Consider the following 19,650-nt stretch of genomic DNA (forward strand, 5'->3'; position numbering starts at 1 on the left):
TCCACTCTGTGAGCCAGTTTGACTATGAGCAGTGGACTCTAAATTTGCAGAACCTGGCTGGATTCCCCACTCTTCCTCCACATGCAGCCAGCTGGGTGACCTTGGGCCAGTCAGAGCTCTCTCAGCCCCACCTGCCTCACAGGGTGTCTGTTGTGTGGCAGAGGAAGGGAAGGAGATTGTAAGCTGCTCTGAGATCCAAGTGAAGGGCGGGGTATAAATTCAACTCTCCTTCTTCTCCTCCTCCTTCTCCTCCTTTTCCTTTTCAATTTCCTCCCCCTCCTCCTTCCCCCCCAGTGTGGTGCAGAGTTCAAATGTCAGACTAGGATTTGGAAGACCCACACTGTGACGGGAGCTCACTGGGTGACCTTGGGCCAGTCACACACTCTCAGCCTAGCCTGCCTCAGAGGGTTGCCGTGAGGATAAATTGGAGTAGAAGAGAAGGATGTGAGCCTCTTTGAGTCCCCCACTGGAGAGAAAGGCAGGATATAAACAAAGCAAATAAATAAATCTTAGAGACCAATGAGATTTTGGGGATATGCGCTTGCCACGAGATGCTGATACGTCTTGGGGCAAGCCCCCTTCATCGGATACAAGTGGGAACACAGAGATCCCTGAGTCCTTATATCTCAGTCTGAAGGTGGGAGGGGTGTATCAAAGGTGGAAGTCAAGATGCAAAGGAACAATGCACCTTTTAAACAGAGGCTAGATGGCCATTGACAGCAATGAGGATCCTGCGAATTTAGGGATTTGTGAGTTTCCTGCATTGTGCAGGGGGTTGGACTAGATGACCCTGGAGGTCTCTCCCAACTCTGTGATTCTATGATTCTAATGCAAAAGAAAAGGGAGTTAAGAAAGATATCAATTGGTACTCTCCTGGGTTTTTTTCATGAGGTTGATGGGTGGTGCCTTCCAGGTAGACAGTTTCAGAGGCCAACAAGAGGCCAACCAAAGTTTCAGGTTGTAAACTTTTGAGAGCTTCAAAGATCCCTTCATCATTTTGCACTGTACCTCTGCATCCTGACTCCCTGAGAGTCTCAAAGAATCACAGAATTGGAAAAGACCTCTAGGGTCATCTAGTCCAACACACACACACATTGCCAGTGACCCCTGCTCCATTCCTAAAAGATGGCAAAAACCTCCAGGATCCCTGTCCAAACTGGCCTGGAGAAAAATTGCTCCCTGACCCCAAAATGGCAATCAGCATTTCCCTTGTCGTGTAAGAAAGAGCCACAAGAACTAAGCATTGTTGGTCTCTAAGGTGCTTCTGGACTCGACTCTAGCTGTTCTACCTCAGACCTACATGGCTACCCTCTGAAAGAATCCAGAAGGGTCTCTGAGCATGGACAGAGTCCCTTCCCCTCACTGCTAGATAAATGCCACCAGTCTCCATACACTTGGAGACAGCCTGGCCCTAGACTATCTGGTACTCCAGGCAAGACACGCCCACCACCCCCCGCACTGATAACGTCACTGAGTCACTGGGGGGGGGGGCAATTTAGCGTCCCCAGAAGGCCAGCGCCCTAGGCAGTTCCCTAGTTTGCCTAGTGGCAGGGCCAGCCCTGCAAGTTGGGGATTTGGGGAGATTTCCGCAGCGAGGAGTGGGTCTTTCTAACCATCATTGCTGCCACACGTTTGGTTTCTGGGATGAACATCCTGGGTTTCACTGCTTTCACTGAAGGCCTGTTCTTACAGAGGAAAGCACAGTTCCTGGTTTTCATGCTTTTTTGGGGGGGGGGGGAATCTGCCTGTTCCCCATAGAAACATTACCAAGAAAGTGGGTGGAATGCCTGTAACCACCCCAGTAGGTGGGATAGAAAGACCTGTTCTCATTGGGAGTAATTAATCAGAAGAAGAGGAGGAGGAGGAGGAGAACAAAAGAGAAGCCATGTTGGATCAGGCCAATGGCCCATCCAGTCCAACATTCTGTGTCACACAGTGGCCAAAAAAACCCAGGTGCCATCAGGAGGTCCATCAGTGGGGCCAGGACACTAGAAGCCCTCCCACTGTTGCTCCCCCACACACCAAGCATACAGAGCATCACTGCCCCACACAGAGAGTTCCGACAATAAGCTGTGGCTAATAGCTACTGATGAACCTCTGCTCCATATGCCAATCCCCTCTTGAAGCTGGCTATGCTTGTAGCTGCCACCACCTCCTGTGGCAAGAGGAAGAGATTAGATTTGTACCTTGTCCTTCATTTGGAGTCTCAGAGCAACTTACAATCTCCTTTCCCTTCTCCCCACAACAACCCTGTGAGGTAGGTGGGACTGAGAGCTCTGAGAGAACTATGGCTTACCCAAGGTCACCCACCAGTTGAACGTGGAGGAGTGGGGAATCAAACCCAGTTCTCCCAGATTAGAATTTGTGCACTCAACCACTACACCAAATGGGTTCTCTCAATTGATCTCTGGTTATGTGTCTCTAGACCAGGAGTGGCCAAACTGTGACTTGGGAGCCGTATGTGGCTCTTTCACACATATTGTGTGGGTCTCAAAGCCCCCACCACCCAGTCAGTCTCTTTAAACCACTTCTCCAAGCCAAGCCAGCCAGAAGCTTGGAGAATGCATTTAAAGTTAAATTTGCTTTCTTTCTTCTCTCTCCCCCTCCCTCCCCCCCCTCCCTCCCTCCCTTCCTTCCTTCCTTCCTTCCTTCCTTGTCTTGCAGATCTCAGATATCGTGTCTTGCGGCTCTCAAACACCTGACTTTTTTCTTTGGGGTTCTTACATTAAGCAAGCTTGGCTACCCCTGCTCTAGACCTTGACAGAGTCAGCCCCATCTTCTTAGATTATCTCCCTCAAAATGAGGGTAATTTCTTAAACTCCTCCTCCCCCCCAAAAACTCTTCTATCCAGCATAGAGTTTATACCCTCCAAATCAGGGGTGGCCAAACTTGCTTAATGTAAGAGCCACATAGAATAAATCTCAGATATTTGAGAGCCGCAAGACACGGACATCAGATGTTTGAGAACCACAAGGCAGGCAGGCAAATAGATGGGAGGAAAGAAAGCAACTTTAACTTTAAATGCGTTCTCCAAGCTGCCAGCTGGCTTGGCTCAGAGAAGTGACTTAAATAGAGAAATGCCTTTTCCAAGTCAACCAAGGGGGTGGTGGGAGCTTCAAGAGCAACACAATAAGTGTGAAAAAGCCACATGTGGCTCCTGAGCCACAGTTTGGCCACCCCTGCTCCAAATCTTGCTGGGTCTCCAAAGTGCTACTGGCCTCAATCTAACCGTCGAAGTTTTTTTTTTTTTTTTAACCATCATTCAGAAGTGTCTTCTGCAAAGTGGGTCGAAGTTAGGATTTCCTGGTCCAGATCTTAGAACATAAGAAAAGCACCGCTGGGTCCAAGCGAGGGACTGTCTCAGTCCTAGATGCTGTTTCTCAGCAACAGACTGCTGCATCGGGGAAGCCTGCGGGCTGGGCATGAAATTGGCAGTCAGTGCTGCCCCCCAGTGGCACGCTGCTCTCAAACATGTCCATTTGATTTTGCCATCACTGCTAGATGAGAGGCCGTGGATCAGTGGTAGTGCACCTGCGCGGCACGCAGAGAGTTCCCGGTTCAATTCTCAGCGTATCAAGTGAAAAGGTAAAGTAGCAGGTGATAAGAACATAAGAAGAGCTGTGCTGGATCAGACCAGTGGTCCATCTAGTCCAGCATCCTGTCTCACACAGTGGCCAGCCATTTCTTCTGGAGGGCCAGCAATGAGGCAGAGAAGCTGAGGCCTTTCCCTTTTGTTACCTCCAGGCAGTGGGATTCAGAGGTTGACTACCTGTTCTCCCTAGGCCAGGTCTACTGCCTCTGAATGTGGCATGTTCCCTCTGAATAGGGAAGTTCCCTTTAGTCACCATGGATATTAGCCACTGATAACCCTCTCCTCCATGAATCTGTCTAATCCTCTTTTAAACCGTTGACACCTGTGGCCATCACTACGTCCTCTGGCAGTGAATGCCACATTTTAATTTCTCACTGTGTAAAGTAATATTTCCTTTTGTCTGTCCTGAATTCACTGCCCATCAGCTCCGTTGGATGCCCTCGAGTTCCAGTATTTGGGGAGGAGAAAAATTTTTCTCTTTGTCAACTCCACCCTACACATAATTTTATAAACTTCTATCATGCCCTCCCCTTAACTGTCTCTTTTCTAAACAGAAAAGTCCCTGACACTTCAGCCTTTCTTCATAGGGGAAGTGCTAAGTTGTCCTCTTCAGTGCTTCCTTTAAGCTGTGGAGTCTTGTGAGCAAAAAATTCTACTTCATAAGCTTCTGACTTAAAGGTTGTGAGCTGCTGTATAAATTGGTTTGCCCTGGAGCCATTTTTCCTGAGCCAAGACAGAAAATGTGTGAGTTGGAGACTAAAAAACTGTGAGCTAGCTCACACCAACTCAGCTTAGAGGGAACATGGGTCCTCTTCTGTACTTTTCCCTGTTCTGTGATGTCTCCTTCTTTGAGATACGTCGAGATACGTCGAATGAACTTTCGGGACGCAGTTCATTCATGCTACTGCTAGCCTGCCCGGGCACTGAGTGAGCAGGCAGGGCAGTTTTACCCACCGATCAGCTGATCAGGGGGGGCGCCTTTAGACAGCCCAGGAGCAACGCTCAATCGTCCTTCCGGGCATTGAAACAGACCTGGGGTGGGGAAGGGAAGAAGGAGGAGGAGGTGGGGGAGAAAACTGTGCATTTGCCTAGGGGGGAGGGTGAATTCGGTACCCCCACCCTGCCGGCGCCCTAGGCAACTGCCTAGTTTGCCTAGTGGGCGAGCCGGCCCTGCATATAGGGGCACTATAATATCGGCTGCTTTATTTTATTGATATAAAACACACTGGAGAGATGCTGCCAGTCTGAGCAGACAATTCTGACCTTGATGGACCAAGGGTCTGGTTGCCTAGAAGGCAGCTTCATGTGTTCCCGCGACAGTGTCTTTTCCGTATTGACTAGCTGTATCCTCTTGCCCTGGCAGGATGCTCTAGGTGACTGCCTAGGACGTCACTCTGCCGCAGAGGCCAGCGAGTGCTCTCCCCCCTCCTAAAACTTCACTAGCCCATGTGTTTCTCATGCTCAGCAGGGCAAAGTTCACGCTGGGTACTAGAGGATTGCGGGAGTCCCATGCAACTGGCAGGAGATCACAGCATCCACAGGAGAAAGGCAGATCCAGGAAGTTCGGGGGAACCGGGATTGAGAGGATGGGTAGGTGAGGAGTAGAAGTAAACATGGAAGGGGCAGGGCTTTTTTTGTAGCAGGAACTCCTTTGCATATGTAGCCAATCCTCCAAGAGCTCACAGTAGGCCCTGTAAGAAGAGCTCTTGGAGGATTGGCTAGCTACATCAGGGGTGTGGGGCTTAATATGCAAAGGACTTCCTGCTACAGGGAAAAAAAAAAACCCTGGGAAGGGGGTGGGGCCAGACAAACCAGAGATACAGATCAGGCTTAGGAAGGTTATGGGGGAAAGGCCTACATCTGAGGCCCTCGAACTGATCTGACTATAGGCAGCATTTGGATAGCGGCAGGGTTGCCAGTTCTGTGTTGGAAAATACCTGGAGGCTTTGGGGGTGGATCCAGAAGAGGGTGGAGATTGGGGAGGGAAGGGGCCTCAGCAGGGCTTTTTTTGTAGAGGGGAGTGGCCATGGCTCAGCGGTAGAGCATCCGCTTGGCATACAGAAGGTCCCAGGTTCAATCCCCGGCATCTCCAGTTAAAAGGACCAGCCAGGAGGTGATGGGAAATACCTCAGCCTGAGACCCTGCAGAGCCATGAAGTGGGGCTGTAGCTCAGTGGTAGAGCATCTGCTTGGCGTGCAGAAAGTCCCAGGTTCAATCCCCGGCATCTCCAGTTAAATGGACCGGGCAGGAGGTGATGGGAAAGACTTCCATCTGAGACCCTGGAGAACCAGGAAGAGGGGCTGTGGCTCAGTGGTAGAGCATCTGCTTGGCATGCAGAAGGTCCCAGGTTTAATCCCTGGCATCTCTAGTTAGAGGATCTGTCAGGAGGTGATGGGAAAGACCTGCCTGAGACCCTGGAGAGCCATGAAGTGGGGCTGTAGCTCAATGGTAGAGCATTTACTTGGCATGCAGAAGGTCCCAGGTTCAATCCCTGGCATCTCTAGTTAAAAGGATCAGGCAGGAGGGGATGGGAAAGACCTCAGCCTGAGCCCTGGAGAGCCATGAAGTGGAGCTGTAGTTCAGTGGTGCAGCCTCTGCTTGGCATGCAGAAGGTCCCAGGTTCAATCTCTGGCATCTCCAGTTAAAAGATCTGGCAGTAGGTGATGCCACTGAGTACATAGTACTGACTATGATAGATCAGTGGTCTGATTCAGTTTAAGGCATCTTCATGTGTTCATTTGCAAGGGCAAGGCCGTGGCTCAGTGGAAGAGCCTCTGCTTGGCATGCAGAAGGTCCCAGGTTCAGTCCCCGGCATCTCCAAATAAAAGGACCAGGTAGGAGGCGTTGTGAAAGACCTCTGCCTGAGACCCTGGAGAGCTGCTGCCAGTTCGCAGGGACTTCGAGGGACTCGGTATAAGGCAGGTTCATGTGTTTAACCCTTTGTCGCCGCACATGCCAGGTTGGGCTGCATGCTGAGAAGCACAAGCTGTGTGCACCTTTTACATAGACCCCTCACCTAAGTGGGGTGTCTTGAGCAGTGTGCCCTGGAGCCATTGGTGCTGCAAAGTCCAGGCTCCTCTGCTGTAGCCGAGCCGCTGCACACCACAGACACGCATGCGTTTGTTGTGTGTGCCAGCTCCAGCAACGTTCTTCACCGCGCCCCCCCCCCTCCTGCCACGGCTTCCTCCCAGCTGCTTCCTGCCACATTCACTGTGCTTGCTTCTTGAACGTGGGGGGACTCCCCCATGCCTGCCCCTGGTTTGGAGGCCCTTCCTCGTCCCACCGCCTGCGCTTCCCTCTGGGGATGGGTGTCAGCAGCAGACTCGAGCCTCCAATGCCCTCTTTCCTCAGCCAGGAGCGGCACAGCCATGGTGAATTCGGGCTTGTGGGCGCCGGGTAAGTAGCAACAGGGTGAGCCAAGCCTCCAAGCGGGGACTTGCCATTCTCCTTTCGCTTCTCTCCTCCCAGTTCTCTCTGTCCTCTTCACATCTTCTAGGACAGATCGGCTGCGATCACACGCACACAATAATGCACTTTCAATCCACGTTCAGTGCCCGTTCCAACTGGATTATACTGTGGGAACTCGCAAAATCCAGTTGGAAAGTAGATTGAAAGTTCATTATTTAGTGTGTGTGATTGCAGCCATAGATTTCTTGCCCGAGACCAAACTTCTCTGATATAGTAGAGGCTGTCTTGAGCATTATGTCCATGGTAACACTGTTACCTCCGTTTTGAAGATTTACATGCATTGTGACCTTACAGGACTCGGGAGGGGCGGGGGGAGGAGAAGGAATGCAGGTGTGTTCCGAGGCAAATAACCTTTTAAGATGCCAGTTTGGTGTAGTGGTTAAGTGCGCGGTCTCTTATCTGGGAGAACTGGGTTTGATTCCCCACTCCTCCTCTTGCAGCTACTGGAATGGCCTTGGGTCAGCGATAGCTCTCACAGAGCTGTCCTTGAAAGGGCAGCTTCTGGGAGAGCTCTCTCAGCCCCACCCACCTCACAGGTTGTCTGTTGTGGGGGATGTGGATAAAGGAGATTGTGAGCTGCTCTGAGATACTAAGATTCGAAGTAAAGGGTGAGATAAAAATCTGATATCATCATCTCCTCCTCCTCCTCTTTCTCCTCCTCCTTCTTCTCAACCTTTCACTTCCAGGGCTGTGGTGGTGTGAAGTTCAAAGGCGAAGGGGGAGAACGGGACAGGCTCAGAGAGACTGGCAGGCCTTGGGGCAAGGGACAATGATACGGGGTGGAGGAAGCCAGTTGGTGCCTGGGACTGGAGTTTATGCAGGGGTAGGGCATTGGAGCATTTTCTTTGGCAGGGCTCCTGTGCTGGACAAATGCCCAACAGGGATAAATTCACTAGGAAAGCTTTAGCCACCATAGAGAAGTTGGGATGGTGGGGAGAGCTTTACCTGTTGGATTCTTGCATGCTATGCAGCTGCTATATGGCATGAGAGCCAGTGTGGTGTAGTGGTTAAGTGAGCGGACTCTTATCTGGGAGAACCGGGTTTGATTCCCCACTCCTCCACTTGCAGCTGCTGGAACGGCATAGCTATCACAGCCATAGCTGTCACAGGAGTTGTCCTTGGAAGGGCAGCTGCTGTGAGAGCTTTCTCAGCCCCACCTACCACACAGGGTATCTCTTGTTAGGGGAGAAGACATAGGAGATTGTAAGCCGCTCTGAGCCTCTGCTTCAGAGAGAAGGGCGGGGTATAAATCTGCAGTCTTCTTCTTCTGTAGTTGTGGAGGAGGTGGCAACCAGGGCAGGAAGAAGAAGAAGAGTCGGCTTTTATACCCTGTTTTCACTGCCATCTTAAGAGCGGCTTATAATTGCCTTCCTTTCCTGTCCCCACAACAGACACCCCGTGAGGTAGGTGGGGCTGAGAGAGCTCTGAGAGAACTGCTGTTGAGAAAACAGCTTGGAGTGAGCTGTGACTGGCCCAAGATCACCCAGCTGGCTGCATGTGGAGGAATGGGGAATCAACCCAGTTCTCCAGATTAGAGTGCTCTTAGACACTCTGCCATACCGCCTCCCCAGCGGCTTTTTTGTGTGCTTCCTGTTCCTGTGCTTTTAACATTGGCTCGATAGCGGGTGACAGCAAAGGGCATGATCAATTTTGACAGAGTGCCACTGTGAAAGGCACGGGAGTGGACCAGGCTGTGATCAGTTAAGAACATAAGAGAAGCCATGTTGGATCAGGCCAATGGCCCATCCAGTCCAACACTCTGTGTCACACAATGGCCAAAAGAACCAGGCGCCATCCAGAGATCCATCAGTTGGGCCAGGACACTAGAAGCCTCCCACTGTTGCCCCCCCCTCCAAGCACCAAGAATACAGAGCATCACTGCCCCAGACAGAGAGACAGATGCCCCAGACATCTATACCCTGTGGGTGGCTAATAGCCACTGATGGACTTCTGCTCCATATGTTTATCCAATCCCCTCTTGAAGCCGCCTATGCTTGTAGCTACCACCACCTCCTGTGGCAGTGAATTCTATGTGTGAATCACCCTTTGGGTGAAGAAGTGCTTCCTTTTATCCGTTCTAACCCGACTGCTCAGCAATTTTATTGAGTGCCACGAGTTCTTGTATTGTGAGAAAGGAAGTTCTTTCTCTACCTCCTCTATCCAATGCATAATCGTGTCAACCTCTATCATATCACCCCTGAGTCAACGTTTCTCCAAGCTAAAGAGCACCAAGTGCTTTAACCTTTTCCCACTGGTTAACCTTTTCCAACCCTTGAATAATTCTAGTTGCCCTTTTCTGCACTTTTTCCAGTGCTATAGTATCAGTTGACAAGCCTGTTCCCATCAGGGGCTGTCACGAAAGCGAGAGGATTTGGGCTTGTGTCGCTCTTCACAAGGGTGAGCTGCCCTTTCTGAACATATGTACGTGTGAAGCTGCCTTATACTGAATCAGACCCTGGGTCCATCAAAGTCAGTATCGTCTACTCAGACTGGCAGCGGCTCTCCAGGGTTTCAAGCTGAGGTTTTTCTCACCAATTTGCCTGGACCCTTTTTAGTTGGAGATACCAGGGATTAAACCTGGGACCTTCTGCTTATCAAGCAGACGCTCTACCACTGAGCCACCGTCCCTCCCCAAATCGCCCCTTGTCTGTGCAGACGTTAAGGGCAAAGGAGGCCACCGGACCCTCCTTGTGGAGTTGGCCCAAGCCCTTTTCTCTACGGAGACCACCCCCGAAGGCCCCGAGGGGGGAGGGGGGGAAGGATCCAGCTGGCTGCCGGGAGGTGGGAGGAGCCCTGCTGGGAGCTGCCGGCCTGGCTGGTTTCTGGGTGTCTGTTTTTAGCTGGTGTTTCAGTAAATTGGAGTCTGTTTTTAAACCGGCTAAAAATGCGAAAGGGAAGCAGAAGTGAAAGCCACCAAAGGGTGACCAGCAGTTTGGAGACTGGGGTGGGGGCGGGGAGGTTGACCGGGAAAGATTCTGCTGCAGTTGCCGGATGGAGACCCGAAGCGGGCTACTGAGCATTTACTGAATTGTGCGGGAAGGAGGAAAAAATGCCACCGCCTTGCGGCTTGCTAGCCGCTGCAGTTCCATGATGGGTAAAGCCAAACTTGGGGAAACCCTGCTGTGCTCTGCAAAATTCTAGACCCATTTCCGGGTAGGGTTGCCAATCCCCAGGTGAGGGCAGGGGATCCCCTGGTTTGGAGAGCCTCCCTCTGCTTCGGGGTCATCAGAAAGCCCACGGTGGGGAGGGGGTGTCTGCTGTGCACTCATTGTTCCCTATGGAAACCATTTCCCTTAGGGAATAATGGAGAATTAATCTGCAGGTATCTGAGGCTCTTGGGGGGGGCTGTTTTTTGAGGTAGAAGCACTAAATTTGCAGCATAGCATCCAACACCTCTCTTCAAAAGACCCCCCAAGTTTTAAAAGCATTGGACCAAGGGGTTCAATTCCATGAGCATCAAAAGAAAGTGCCCCTACCCTTCTTTATTTCCAATGTAGGGTAGGCATTTGAAAGGTGTGAGATCTCTTTAAATGTGATGGCCAGAACTCCCTTTGGAGTTCAATTATTCTTGTCACAACCTTTCTTCTGGCTCCACCCCCAAAATTTCCTAGCTTCACCCCCAAAGTTCCCAGACATTTCTTGAATTGGACTTGACAACCCTATTTCTGGGTCTAGGATTGCCATCTTTTTCTGCTGGAACAGCCTCCTGAGTCACAAATGTCCAGCTGGTGGAAATTCTCTTGGCGGAGAGAGTAGCAGGGAAAACTTCACCTGCTGAATTTCTGCCGGTTGGTCTACAGCTAATGGCTGAGAGCTGAGGGAAAGGCTTCCTTTTTAAGTCCTTCTGAATCTGCAGTTACGGAAGCACTTGGGAGACAGCCTACTTCCTTGTGAAGACTGAGGGTGTCCATTTGTGGCCTGGAAAACCTACCCTTTAAATCTTCTCAGTAGGGTTGCCAGCCTCCAGGTGGGGCCTGGAGACCTCCTGGAATTACAACTGATCCCCAGACTACAGAGACCATTTCCTCTGGAGAAAATGGCAGGCTCTTCTACCTCTCTGAGGTCCTTGTCCTCCCAAATTTCATCCCCAAATCTCCAGGAATTTCCCAACCCAGAGTTGGCAACCTCATGCTTCACCTTCTGCCCCATTCCTTCCAGGGCATAGTTCTTCTGGCCCATTTGTTCAAACAAGTGAGACTTTTTGCCCCACGGCAGATGAAGGAGGGAAGCGAGCAGCATGTCTTGGGGAGGAATAGGGTGGGCAATGTGGTCGCCAACCTCTTCCCTCTGTAGCGGTAACAAGTAGTGGTAATGTTTCAGGAGGTGACGGTGATCCCCATCTTCAAGCACTCGAAGGGCTGTCCTATAGAGGATGGTGCGGAGTTGTTTTCTGTGGCCCCAGAAGGTTGGACCCAGAACCAGCGGGTTGAGATTAAATCAAGAGAGTTTTTGGCTAAGCGTCAGGAAGAACTTCCTGACCGTTCGAGCGGTTCCTCAGTGGAACAGGCTTCCTCGGGAGGTGGTGGGCTCTCCTGCCTTGGAGGTTTTCAGACAGAGGCTAGATGGCCACCTGACAGCAATGCTGATTCTGTGAACTTCAGCAGAGCATGAGAAGGAGGGCAGGAAGGGCTGCATAGTGCTTAGTTCTTGCGGCCCTTTCTGACATGCCCCGGAAAATGCTGATCGCCACTTTGAAGTCCCGCAGCAATTTTTCTCCAGGCCGGTTTGGCCAGGGATCTTGGAGGGTTTGTTTTCTTTTTTTTGCCATCTTCCGGGTGTGGAGTTTGTGTCACTGGGTGAGTGTGTAGATGAGATGTTTGAGGATTCCCTGCATTGTGCAGGGGGTTGGACTAGATGACCATAGAGATCCCTTCCAATTCTGTGATTCTGTGAACAATAAGATCTCTGTGTGTCAGCCTAGGAGCTTTGGCTAAGACAGTGTTGAATTATACAAATAATTCTTGCAATGCACAATATATTCTGACAGCCGCAACTCATACTTGCGCTGGGCCTGCTGCAAGTCCCAATACATAACACCTTACTTTTACCACCATGAGCACTTCTGTTTCATATCGGAGTGTGTGTGTGTCATGCAGCGTAGTGCTTAGTGTTGTGTAGCGCATACAGTGTCTGGCCAGGATCCACCACTGTCTCTAATCTTAACCTACCTCATAGGGTTGTTGTTGCGATAATCAGGGGTGGAATTCTAGCAGGAGCTTCTTTGCATGTTAGGCCACACGCCCCTGATGTAGCCAGTCTGCCGAGAGCTTACAAAAAAGAGACTTGTAAGCGCTTGGAGGATTGGCTACATCAGGGGTGTGTGGCCTAGTATGCAAAGGAGCTCCTGCTAGAATCCCACCCCTGGTGATAATAAAACAAAGATGGGGAGAACAGTGTTGTTAATAGCTTTGGGTTCCTTTCGCTCAGCTCCAAGCCATTAGCACTAGCCCGGCAGGCAGAAATTCAGCAGGTGAAGTTTTCCCCGCTACTCCCTCCGCCAACGCAAGTAGCCCTGCAGTGCGCTTGTGCAACATTCAGAAATCCAGCAAGGGAAGCTATTCCCAGGGTGCTGATGCAATTACACAAAGAGATTCCCTTCTAAGTTCTGTTTTCGCTTGCGGTTGTGTAAAGCGCTGACATAATCCCTACCAGAATCCTTCGGATGGGACACGTTAAGATTGTCACTTCTTTCTTTCTTTCTTTTTTATGGGGCTCTTGTGTCTTTAGCATATCTTACAACTGATTCTTGTCTGATGTTTCCTCTGGGTTTTAAGAACTGCATCACAGGCAGAAATTCAGCAGACGGGGGTTTCCCGTCAGGGCTTCTCCTTACCGGGAAAAGCTTTGCCGGTTGAGTTTCTGCCTGCCACCCATCCGTTAAAGAAATAGCAGGAAACACGGGAAAAATTCATAAGGCTAGCAATATATATAATCCAAAATGCGTAGCATATGAAAACACAGGAAGTCTAATAGACTATTGAATGCATATAGCAAAAGTACAGAGACTCTAATAAACAAGTTTTCTTTGGGACTCTGGCCTCTTTGTCACTGAGTGGTGTTGCACTTGAATAGTGTATGGATTTATTGTCTATTAGTGTCTTTCTGTATTTTTGCTACATGCATTCAGTAGTTTATTAGTCTTCCTGTATTTTCATATGCTTTGCAGCATTTTGGATTATATACATGCCTCAGATTCAGCAGGAGCTCAGCTCCCGAGCCTTTCTGAGGGTTCCCCCCTCTTCCTCCCCACCTACCTTGTCCATTAAATAGTACAGGGGTGGCCAACGGTATTGGCCATGCTGGCTGGGGCTGATGGGAGTTGTAGGCAGAAAACATCTGGAGAGCTACCATTGGCCACCCCTGAAATAGTAGGTGCAGCTGCATAACAATCCCTGGATTAGGAGAGCAAGCAGCCAGCCAGCCACCAGGGGCTTTGCCACGTCTCCAGCAGCTCTCATTAACCCCTGAAGAAGTCTGTACCATCCTTTCTCCACTTGTGTGATTTTGGGCAGTAGGTGGCTTGCTGGCCTTTTGACTGGGGGGGGGGGAGGGAGCAGCCCAGGAGAGCCCTAGGAGAGCAAGGCCTGCTTGGGCTGGCTGGCTCTCTAGCCAGACCAAGTAGGCCTTGTTCACCCGGGGTTCTCGTTTCTTGCATTGGGTTGCTTTTGGCTGGGGGGGGGGGGGGCGGGTGGGCAGCGGCATATGCTAATGTTATGCTAATGAGCTCCGCCACCTATTTTTCTACAAAACGACTCCTGACTATATATATTATTAGCCTTATTAATTTTTCCCGTGTGTCCTGCTATTTCTGTGTCCTATGCATGCGTGCCCATTGAGCCTTTCTGCCCTTCCATTTAAAGGCACAGAAACTGGTCCTCTCTCTCTCTCTCTTTTACTGTCCTGTCTTTGAAAATAAACTAAAAGAGACAGTCAGGGCTTTCTTTGTTAAAAAAAAGCCCAGCAAGAACTCATTTGCATGTTAGGCCACACCCCCTGACTTCACCATTGTTTCACACAGGACCTTTTTTTGTAGAAAAAGCCGAGCAGGAACTTGTTTGCATATTAGGCCACACCCACGGACACCAAGTTCACCGGAACTGTGTTCCTCTGCATTCCTTCTAAAAAAAAAAAGCCCTGGAGACTGTCAACCAGAATGGCATTTGATTTGGAAACAGCATCGGCTATATATTTAGTAAGAAGGAGTGCCCTCGGGATTATAAGAAGAAGATGAAGAAGATATTGGATTTATATCCCGCCCTCCACTCTGAAGAGTCTGTGAGCGGCTTACAATCTCTTTTACCTTCCTCCCCCACAACAGACACCCTGTGAGGTAGGTGGGGCTGGAGAGGGCTCTCACAGCAGCTGCCCTTTCAAGGACAACCTCTGCCAGAGCTATGGTTGACCCAAGGCCATACCAGCAGGTGCAAGTGCAGGAGTGGGGAAACAAACCCGGTTCTCCCAGATAAGAGTCCACATACTTAACCACTGCACCAAACTGGCTCTGTGTGTCAGTGTATCCTGTTTGAAACACTACTCTTTCTCAAAGTCAACTTGTTTAGTTGTCTGTCTGAGCGTCTCTCTCTCACACAGAGGATCTTGGCAAGCATGTAAAATACTGGGTTCGATGCATCATGGCAAAACAGGAATTATGTTTTATTGATTGCTACATACTTAGACAAAATGGCGAGGCTGTGACCCCGCTTACATGCATGCACAAGATGGAGAAAGTAGAGAAAGGAGTCCTTTTCTCCCTTTCTCACAATACAAGAACTCATGGGCATTCAATGAAATTGCTGAGCAGTCGGGTTAGAACGGATAAAAGGAAGTCCTTCTTCACCCAAAGGGTGATTAACATGTGGAATTCACTGCCACAGGAGGTGGTGGCAGCTACAAGCATAGAAAGCTTCAAGAGGGGACTGGATAATCATATGGAGCAGAGGTCCATCAGTGGCTATTAGCCACAGTGTGTGTGTGTGTGTGTGTGTGTATATATATATATATATATGTGTGTGTGTGTGTGTGTGTGTATACACACACTCACACACATATATTGGCCACTGTGTGACACAGAGTGTTGGACAGGATGGGCCATTGGCCTGATCCAACATGGCTTCTCTTATGTTCTTATGTTAACCACCCCCCCCAGATCCCCATACCAAATCGCGGCAGTCAAGCTTCGTGCCAGAACTGCTCATTGGTTCCCTATTAGAGTCCAAATCACATCATGTATCCCAGAGACCCTAGCGTTCCTGCGATAGCCAGGGCGCACAAAAGCTACCCGCCAAACATAAAGTCCAGCACACAACAAAGCCTTTTTTCCAAAGGCCAAAGCCTCTTCTCCAGCTCTCAAATTCTTTTACTCTGCAACCCTCTTTCCCTGCATTGTTTTTTTTTAAAAAACCGAGCTGTCAGGTTAAGGATATTCTGGGAAAACATAATTGCATCATCCTTTCAAAATTAGCCTTGCTGGCACGGGAAAGAGAACACCATGACGCCCTAACGCTAATGGTTGCGCATTTCTGTGCACATGCCCCCTAGAAACAAGATGCGATCACTCCTTCATGCGGAGATTACCTGCTCGACAGTTGCCAACCTGCAGGTGAGGTCTGGAGAACTCCCAATTTTGCACTTGATCTCCAAACTTCAGAGTTAAGAACACAAGAGAAGCCATGTTGGATCAGGCCAATGGCCCATCCAGTCTAACACTCTGTGTCACGCAGTGGCCAAAACCCAGGTGCCATCAGGAGGTCCACCAGCAGGGCCAGAACTCCAGAAGCCCTCCCACTGTTGCCCCCCCCCCCCACAAGCACCAAGAATACAGAGCACCACTGCCCCAGACAGAGTGTTCCATCTATTGCTTGTGACTAAGAACCACCTCTGCTCCATATGTTTCTCCAATCCCCCCCCCCCATTTATCCATTTCCCCTGGAGAAAATGGCTGGACTCTGGCATTGTACCCTGATGAGATTTCTCCTCTCCCCAAACCCTGCCCTTCCCAGGCTCCACTTCCTCCAAATCACCAGGTATTGCCCAACCCAGAGCTCCCAATTCGAATAGTGAGGAAGGGGAACACTGAAAGAACAAGAATTGCAATTTGAGTCTAGTAACAGCTCAGACAGCAAGAAGATTTTGTGGGTAGAAGCATGGCTTTTTTGGAGAAAAAGCCTAGCAGGAACTCATTTACATATTAGACCACACCCACTGACATCACTGTTTCACAAGGGGCTTTTTTTGTAGGAAAAAGCCCAGCAGGAAATAATTTGCATATTAGGCCACACACCCCTGACACCAAGCCAGCCGGAACTGCATTCCTGTGCGTTCCTGCTCAAAAAAGGCCTTGGGTATAAGCTTTTGAGAGCCAAAACAAGGAGCCTTGAGTATCAAAAGCTTATACCCCGCCCCCCCCCAATATAAGGTTGCCAGGTCTGACTCAGGGAATCAAAGGGAGTTCTGGCCATCACCTTTAAACAGACTATGCTTCATTTAAATGCCTTCCCTCCATTGGAAGTGATGGAGGATGGGAGCATCTTCTTTGGGGGCTCATAGAATTTGACCCCTTTGTCCAATCTTTTTGAAACTTGGGTTTGTTTGTTTCTTTGAGGAGAGGCACCAGATTCTATGCTGAAAATGTGGTGCCTCTACCTAAAAAAAACAGCCCCCACCCAGAGCCCCAGATACCCAGAGATCAATTCTCCATTATACCCTATGGGGACTGGTCTCCATAGAATATAACGGAGTGCCTAGCAGACATTTCCCACCCATCCCACCTTGCATTCTGATAACCCTGAAGTGGGGAGGAGGGGCTCCTCCAAACCAGGGGATCGCCTGCTCCCGACTGGGGATTGGCAACTCTACCCTTAAATCCAGTTGGTCTCTAAGGTGCTATTGGATTCAAACATAGCTCTCCTGCTACGCTTCTGAACCTGAACTAACAACATCTCTAATTGTAGGTAATAGCGCAAAAAGTTCCAAGGGAGCAGCACATTCTTTCCGGTTTAAGGTTTCCATTTTGGAAAAGGCAGAAGGAGCAGGCTAGGGGACAGGAGCGTCTTAAATTTATCTCCTAAATTCAGGCAAAGGCCACACAGTGGCTTCCAACTTCTGTTCCAAAAAGGGTTCAGAGAGCAATTAGAGATAGTTACAGAGAGCAATTAGAGACAGTTACTGGGATTCATTAACGCTTATGGAGTGTAATTACTTTATCGCCTCTTTCCCCAAAGAGCTGGGTGTATCTCGGAGCCAGCTTTCATTCGAAGTCAGACCCAGCATCAGGGCCTGAGGAACCATCCTTTCTCTTTTAAAACTTTTTTTAAAAAATTTAAAAAATTATAACATCCAGCCCGATGAATGGTTCTAACGAACTCCAGAGTTGGCACACTGTTAGATGACATTTGGTTGGCCTCTCGTGCAAAGCATTACGGAGACAGGGTTCTGATTTAGGGGACAGCAGGCAATTCTACGCCAACCGCTGGTTGACTTTTGGAAACGATAATATAGTGGGTTCGATGCACTGAAGAGGCAAAGTAGTAGTGAACATCAGCTCTTTATTAGGTATAGCATTGGGCAGACTGCATTTCAAGACTGAGGAACTGGGCCAACGGGGCTACGGTAAGTATATTCAACTCAGGGTTCCCATTAAGGTTGCCAAGTCCAATTCAAGAAATATCTGGGGACTTTGGGGGTGGAGCCAGGAGACTTTGGGGGTGGAGCCAAGATCAAGGCTGTGACAAGCATAATTGAACTCCAAAGGGAGTTCTGGCCATCAAATTTAAAGGGATGGCACACCTTTTCAATTCCTTCCTTCCATAGGAAATAATGAAGAATAGGGGCACCTTCTTTTGGGGCTCATAGAATTGGACCCCCTGGTCCAATCTTTTTGAAACTTGGGGGGTATTTTGGGGAGAGGCACTAGATACTACACTGAAAATTTGGTGCCTCTACGCCAAAAAACAGCCGCCCCAGAGCCCCAGATACCCGCAGATCAATTCTCCATGATTTTCAATGGGAATAAATCTCCATAAGGAATAATAGAGTTCCCAGCAGACATTTCCCTCCCCTCCCCCCGCTTTCTGATGACCCTGAAGCGGGGGGAGGGTCTCCAAATCGGGGGATCCCCTGCCCCCACCTGGGGATTGGCAACCCTAGTTCCCATGCAAGCACGTTGTTGGATCATTCAAACCAGCAGGGGGGCTGTGATTGGTGCAGGGCAGCGGGGATTTGGATCCTGCTGCCCGTTGTTCCCAAGCTCTGTTCTTATGGCTCCAATGAGCCAGGCAGGAACACTTTATTCGGTCTTCACTGGAGTCCGCATACACAACAGCAACCCAAGAAGGTATTTTCAGAGGGAAGCCAATGTAGGGCTGCAGTGCAATAGCTAGGTCCAAGTTCGGTAGCACCTTAGAAACTGACAAGATTTTTTTTTGGGGGGGGGTGGTATATGTTTTCAAGAGTCACACCTCAAACAGACTAATGAATTGATCTCGATTCCTAATCTCTTTGGCTAGATCTGCAATTGCAGCTAAGCGGGATGATACACATGCGCCTACAATATCTCAATGGTTTAATCGCATTTGGGTCCAATTTGTTCTAAGTCAGATTTCATATAATATTATAGATAATGACCCTGGATCATATGAATCATTTTTTTTTTTTGCAGTTTGGTTACCCTTTTTAACACACACAGCTGGGAAAGATGCAACCCGATTAACCCTCTATATAGAAAGATACTTTTTTAAAAATTGGATTAGATTTTGGAAAGGTTTGTTTATGGTAATAGTTCGTGTTACCCTTTTGTGTGGGTCAGGGGTTTAATGCTTTGTATAATGCTGTCGTGACTCAGGGGGGTCTTAGCAAGTGCTGCCACCGCTCTGGGTTAAAGGTTCTCCTTGAGAAGGCCCAGAGTCCCCTCCCAAGCCCGTCAGGCCTCCTGTAGCTTAGGCCAAATAATAGGCATGAGGACCAAGCAGAGTGAACAACAACAAAAAGGTTTATTTTAGTGCAATATAAATTAACAAGGTGCATTAACCAGTAAAAGGGTGAAGGGAAAATAAACAAATGCCCTAACGTGTCTATCTCTACAGTTCCTACTCTAACATTACACTTATCCCCAGCCCCCTGGGTAAGGGCCTTTTCCTTGCTTCCAGCTCTCCAGCGACAGCCTGTTTCCAGCTAAGTCATCCAGGGAAAGAACATCCACTTCCTGGGCTTGGCCTTTATATATTCTCTTCCTGGGCCCCAGCCCTCTCTGAGCCTGTTTCCCTCCAAAATCCTCGCTACCCAGTCACAGGGACAGAGGGGATCCTGGGAGATGTAGGCTTTCCCCAGTAACTCCTAAGCAGGCTTCCCTGGGGCCTGCAGGCCTCGCTAGGCCAAGGATCATGACAAATGTTTATATCTGGCTGCGTTGATTTTAAAATTTGGATTGTTGTATTTTCTTTTGTGTGACTTTTGTAATGTATGGTGAATTATTCATAATAATTTTTTTTAAAAAGAGTCACATATGAATCTCCCTTATACTGAGTCAGACCCTTGGTCCATCAAGGTCAGTCTTGTCAACTCAGGCTTGGCAGTGCCTCTCCATGGTCTCAGGT

The 19,650-nt window shown here is 49.4% G+C and overlaps 1 protein-coding gene across 4 annotated transcripts in view; it reads left to right on the top strand.

Moving 5' to 3' along the window:
• POU2F2 (POU class 2 homeobox 2) overlaps positions 1–19,650 on the top strand; it is a 179,081-nt gene that overhangs the window by 107,852 nt on the left and 51,579 nt on the right. The window contains exon 1 of one of the 4 annotated variants that reach the window (XM_060258672.1): positions 6,908–6,988. The exons of the other annotated variants lie outside the window; for them this stretch is intronic. Within the exon in view, the coding sequence (XP_060114655.1) occupies positions 6,961–6,988 (28 nt within the window). The 5' untranslated portion in view covers positions 6,908–6,960. Of the gene's footprint in view, positions 1–6,907; positions 6,989–19,650 lie in introns of those variants that run through there. 4 annotated transcript variants of the gene reach the window in all.

The sequence above is a fragment of the Heteronotia binoei genome, chromosome 17 (genome assembly GCF_032191835.1).
Source record: "Heteronotia binoei isolate CCM8104 ecotype False Entrance Well chromosome 17, APGP_CSIRO_Hbin_v1, whole genome shotgun sequence".
In the NCBI taxonomy this organism is placed as follows: Eukaryota; Metazoa; Chordata; class Lepidosauria; order Squamata; family Gekkonidae; genus Heteronotia; species Heteronotia binoei.